The 5180-nt window shown below is 46.8% G+C and overlaps 1 protein-coding gene across 2 annotated transcripts; it reads right to left on the bottom strand.

Moving 5' to 3' along the window:
- Window positions 1–186: 186 nt before the first annotated feature.
- On the bottom strand, window positions 187–5154 carry LOC129857035 (RING finger protein 151-like). 2 transcript variants are annotated; one of them, XM_055924919.1, is made up of 7 exons: window positions 4784–5154; window positions 3309–3528; window positions 2929–3135; window positions 2623–2762; window positions 1215–1377; window positions 907–1027; window positions 187–822 (listed from the first exon to the last, which is right to left on the bottom strand). In XM_055924919.1, the coding sequence occupies exons 3-7, from the start codon at window positions 3132–3134 to the stop codon at window positions 424–426; spliced, it is 1029 nt and encodes a 342-aa protein (XP_055780894.1). In that variant the 5' UTR covers window position 3135; window positions 3309–3528; window positions 4784–5154; the 3' UTR covers window positions 187–423. The 2 variants fall into 2 exon arrangements, with proteins under 2 accessions (XP_055780894.1, XP_055780895.1); XM_055924920.1 differs by having other exon boundaries at window positions 3309–3525.
- Window positions 5155–5180: the final 26 nt, after the last annotated feature.

Here is a 5180-nt window from a genome sequence, read left to right as displayed (position 1 = left end):
GCGCTGTCTGGAGTAGTGTGTTAGTGTTCCTCACTGTGGTATGTTAGTATGGATGGTTGGATTGACAGACGGATCGATGCATGGGGTATATGCAATGTAAGAAATGCATGATGAGCTGTATATAATTCCAATCCATTAGAGTAGATGGAGTAAGACTATTGTACCTTAAGAGGACCAGAGATCAGAGGTGTTTCAGCAGACTTTATTTAGGATCTCAGCAGGCTGGTTTTCTCTGAGTTGAAGCAATGTCACAGGTACCTGCCAATCATCAAGGGTGCGTTCAGGAGATGCCACACCAGATAAAAATGTTTTGAGACGGTTAAATGAAGAAGGAATTGAGGAACTTAAAGCATTTTCTCTCATTTGCGCCTACTGAACATAACCCAGTGCTGAACATAACACAGTAACATTAGGAATGGCCCCTCAGATGACGGTGACCTCTCTGCTCTTGATGCAGTCGAGGGTAAGGCTGCGGGGGCGGGCCTTTCGTGACACCTCTCCTGGCTGTGGGGAGGTAGGCGGGTATAAGGCTGGAGTGGGCAAAGCCGAGGGTAGTGATTGGGTAGAAGCCTGTGTTGGCCCCGCCCTCAGCAGGCCCCTGGTTGGGTGTTCCACTTGAAGCTGGCTCCTAATTGTCCCGTCTTCTTGATGCAGTCCTCTGATTTGCTCGTCTCTGTTCCGCTGGCCCCTGCATGGCTGCAGGCTCCGGAGCATCTCCAGTAGCTCCCTCTTCTCTAGCTCCGCTTCTGCCAGCTCCTGTCTCCGCAGGCGCTCTGCCCCCAAGAGAGCCCGCACATCACACACCACCCTCGACACCTGGCCCTACACACACACAGGGATGTGTCATAACACACACACACACACACACACACACATTCCTATAGGTAGTACATATAAGTGTGTCACCTTGAGGTCCTCCACCTCGCTCTTCAACAGAGACTCTTTCTGCACCATGTGTCTCCTCTGAGAGTCCAGCCTCGACTCCATCTCACACCTCACCTCCTCCACCTTACCCAACATCTCTGCCCTGCAACACACACAAACACACGCATGTGTCACAATAAATCACAATATCCATTGTATAAAAGCAATGATGTCGCCCTTGAGGTTCTAGAATATTCTAAATATTGGCACAGCTTTGTCAAGGATTTGTTAGGAACGACACAGATATAACATCCTAATATATCTCAATCCATCACCTCAAACACACAAACCTGAGCAGCTCCAATTCTGTTCGTAGCTCTGCAACACAGTTGTGCTGTGATTGGTCTACAGAGAGGAGGGTGTGGCCACAGCCGCTAGGACACGCCCTGCTGCGGAACTCACACTCCAACAGGTGAGACTCTAGACCCCTCCTCTCCACCTGCACCGGACAACCTGGGGAGGTGGAGAGAGGAAAGAGGAGTTAAGGAGAGGAATACAGAAAGTAACAGAAAGACGAAGTTAGAGAGCAACACTTGAGACCTACTGAAAGTCTCTCACTGTCTTTCTCACCCCCAACCCCTTCCTCTACCTCGCTCCGCCTTCCTCTACCCCGCTCCGCCTTCCTCTACCCCACTCCGCCTTCCTCTACCCCGCTCCGCCTTCCTCTACCCCGCTCCGCCTTCCTCTACCCCGCTCCGCCTTCCTCTACCCCGCTCCGCCTTCCTCTACCCCGCTCCACCTTCCTCTACCCCTCTCCGCCTTCCTCTACCCCACTCCGCCTTCCTCTACCCCACTCCGCCTTCCTCTACCCCTTTCCGCCTTCCTCTACCCCGCTCCACCTTCCTCTACCCCTCTCCACCTTCCTCTACCCCTCTCCGCCTTCCTCTACCCCACTCCACTGCATTGCATGGCACTCAAGCACTCCCCCACTCAGAGATGCAGTAGCAGAAGGTCAAAGGAAGATTGAAGGATAACAACTTGTGTTTTTAATCATGCAAATGAATGAAACACAATCCAATCCAATACCACACAAACGCAAACACATTGACACCTACCGCACTGGTAACATATGTAGTCTCCACCTGCCAACAACAGGTCACAGACACGTGAGAGTTCACCTAATACCAACCCCCCCCTTCCATATGTTGCATTGGCTCTCATCCTCTGGGGGATGTTTCTCATTAAAAATGTAGGTGGGATCCCTCCCTGAGTAGTTGGATGTTTCCCCAACACAGATCTAGGGTATTTTATTTGCATTTCACCCATAATCGTAAAGGTTGGGATTTGGTTAAGGTAAGATGATCCTAGATCTGTACCTAAGAGCAACTGCTACCTGGAGCAAAGGTCATTGTTCATCCCAGCTGGGCTCTGTATGATGTCACCATGACTACTGGTCTACCACCTGCTCCCCTCACACAGGTGTCATATCACTTCTGCTCCGTCTAAACTAAACACACTTGCATGTAGTATACTATACATTTCTCTAATACACTTACACACACACTCTCTCTGTATTATAATACACTGTAATCAGTGGAGGCTGCTGAGGGGAGGATGGAATGGAGTCAATGAAATGGTATCAACCACATGGAAACCACATGTTTGTTACCATTCCATTGAATCCATTCCAGGCATTATTATGAGCCGTCCTCCCCTCAGCAGCCTCCATTGACTGTAATACACACAGAGCTGTAGTACCTGTGGAGGAGCAGGATATGAAGGTGAATGGACACTCGTCCTCGTGTGTGTGAAGTGTCTCCAGGCAGCAGACGGCATCACAACCCTGGCCAGAGTTAACACAACGGATCTGGAGCCTAGACAGGTCATTACGCATGTACCTAACACAGACCAGACCAGACAGCGGTTGTTGGAATAATCATATCATAGTGTGTGTGTGTGTGTGTGTGTGTGTGTGTGTGTGTGTGTGTGTGTGTGTGTGTGTGTGACTGTTTCTGTGTGAGTGTGTATGTGTCTGCGTGGGTGTTTCTGTGTGAGTGTGTGTACCTGTGCAGTGGTCTCAGAGTGCTGATGTCCAGTGGAAGTCTGTCCTCGGGACAGGAATGGTGGTGTATGAGCCAGGAGCTGATGCAGGCGTCGCAGTAGGCATGTTCACAGGGGGCCTGGAGGGGGCGCTCCAACACATCCCGACACACACAGCACAGAAGCCCCTCGTTCACGTACCCCACAAACCTCTCCAGGTCATAACCCATCCTACAGCACACACAGACACACAGATCCATGCAGAGCAAAACAGCCAGACAGCCATACAGCAGCATACAGCAGTGTTAACTTCCTCCTCAATGTTCCTGGTTTTCTCTGTTTTTGAGCCCCTATGACTCTCCATTCTACTGGCATTCTATTTTACAGAATACACTGACCCTTACCTGAGACTGACAGACTCTCCTTCTCTTCCCTCTCTTCCCTCGGTCCTTTCTTCCTCTTTGGACCTCTCTACTCTCTCCACCCCTTCTTCTCTCTCCTGTCTCTGTAGTTTACCCTAGGAGAGGGTTTCTTCTGGCCCTTCCTCTATTTGCTCTCTCAGGGCCATGTCTCTGTGGTGAAGTCTCCCTAGCAACAGGGATCCTCTGCCCAGGCAGCCAGCTGCTGGACGAGACCGCAGACAGACAGAGTTACACACACACACACACATACGTTAAGAGCAAGTGATGAAAGGAAGACTAGGCCTACTGTAAGTAATTCTGATGTATCTATTTGTTTTATTCAGACATTTTGGCGGGATACATCCCTTGGGATGAATCATTATGTTCTACAGGGGGTCCTGATGAAGCAACAAACATATTAAAGGCAGTTCCATTCAAACAGGAACATGGTGTATCTACAAACATGTTTTCTCCCTCATCCCTTTCCCTCTCTGTCTCTTTGGATGTGGGATTATCATGGATTACGCTCCCCTCTTCTTTGATTGGATTACAGACTCCATGACAACATCCCCACTGCACTCTTACCCCACAGCAGAAATCAAAAAGCAACCCCGAAAGAGTGAGTGAGAGAGAGAGAGAGATATTAGAGACACATATTCCCCTCAGATTACACAGACCCACAAATAATTTGTAAACAAATCCAATTTTCATTAACTCCTATATCTATTGGGTGAAATACCACAGTGTGCAATCACAGCAGCAAGACTTGTGACCTGTTGCCACAAGAAAAGGACAACCAGTGAAGAACAAACATCATTGTAAATACAAACTATATTTATGTTTATTTATTTTCCTTTTTATACTTTAACTATTTTCACATCATTACAACACTGTATATATACATTATATGACGTTTGAAATGTCTTCATTCTTTTGGAACTTTTGTGTAAGTGTAATGTTTACTGTTATTTTTTTATTGTTTATTTCACTTTTGTTTATTATCTATTTCACTTGCTTTGGCAATGTAAGCATATTGTTCCCATGCCAATAAAGCACTTCAATTGAATTGAAATTTAATTGAGAGAGACAAAGAGAGAGAGAGAGAGAGAGAGATGTCAACCAAACACGCAATAAACAAAGAGATATCATAGTTATGATGATGAAATCGCCACCACATGTCAGCAAAGCCTAGCTCTCTAGCCTACAGCCCACTACTTATACCATGGCCATCGACTATGTGCTTCCAATATGCATTTTTAATATCATGCATTATGATAATATGGAAAATATAAACTCTAGTGTAACTCAATAGCAGTTTATGCATTTCAGTAAAACTTCTTTATTCTGCGATGTTGAATATCAATTCTGCATGCCCAGTACCTGCTTTTGCAGTGTGTGGGATTTAGCAGAAATGCTTGCCAGGATGTAATTTATTTGACCATTTATTTTATTTTTATTTTCTAGAGTAGTTTACTTACCACCAGGGCTCAGTCCATGACAGATGACATCTCAATCGGAATCATCATTTAATTCCGCAAACTCCTTCAAATTGACGTGACATTTTATAACACAAATATCCATGCAATCAATATCGATCGGTTTCATAAATGAGTCTGAATGGCCTACTGTAGAGCAGGCAGGCTATTATCGTAAATCGGTGAAGTTAACCATGGCATCAACTGGCGAAAATCTGATTATTTAGAAGTCAAAATTTACCCTCGTTTTACCTCTACCGGCACGACACCGGCTGACAGCGGCAGATTGTGTTTCTTATCGCAAGACGACCGAACTAGAGCAAACGCCACCGTTTGGGCCGCGGGAGTAGAAAACGAGTGCACTCACTAACACTGGACTCCGCCCCTCTACGTAACACGT

This window comes from Salvelinus fontinalis, chromosome 6 (assembly GCF_029448725.1).
Source record: "Salvelinus fontinalis isolate EN_2023a chromosome 6, ASM2944872v1, whole genome shotgun sequence".
NCBI lineage: Eukaryota > Metazoa > Chordata > Actinopteri > Salmoniformes > Salmonidae > Salvelinus > Salvelinus fontinalis.
The sequence above is the reverse complement of the archived record's forward strand: the minus strand, read 5'-3'. Positions and strand labels throughout refer to the sequence as shown.

What these genes read in the sequence shown, in the direction of transcription:
- LOC129857035 (XM_055924919.1), bottom strand. Translation starts at nt 3,134, where the DNA reads ATGGGTTATGACCTGGAGAGGTTTGTGGGGTACGTGAACGAGGGGCTT. An exon ending in ACTCTGAGACCACTGCACAG is followed by an intron (nt 2,763 to 2,928) that starts GTACACACACTC and finishes GGTCTGTGTTAG; the next exon opens with GTACATGCGTAATGACCTGT. An exon ending in ACAGAATTGGAGCTGCTCAG is followed by an intron (nt 1,028 to 1,214) that starts GTTTGTGTGTTT and finishes TGTGTGTTGCAG; the next exon opens with GGCAGAGATGTTGGGTAAGG.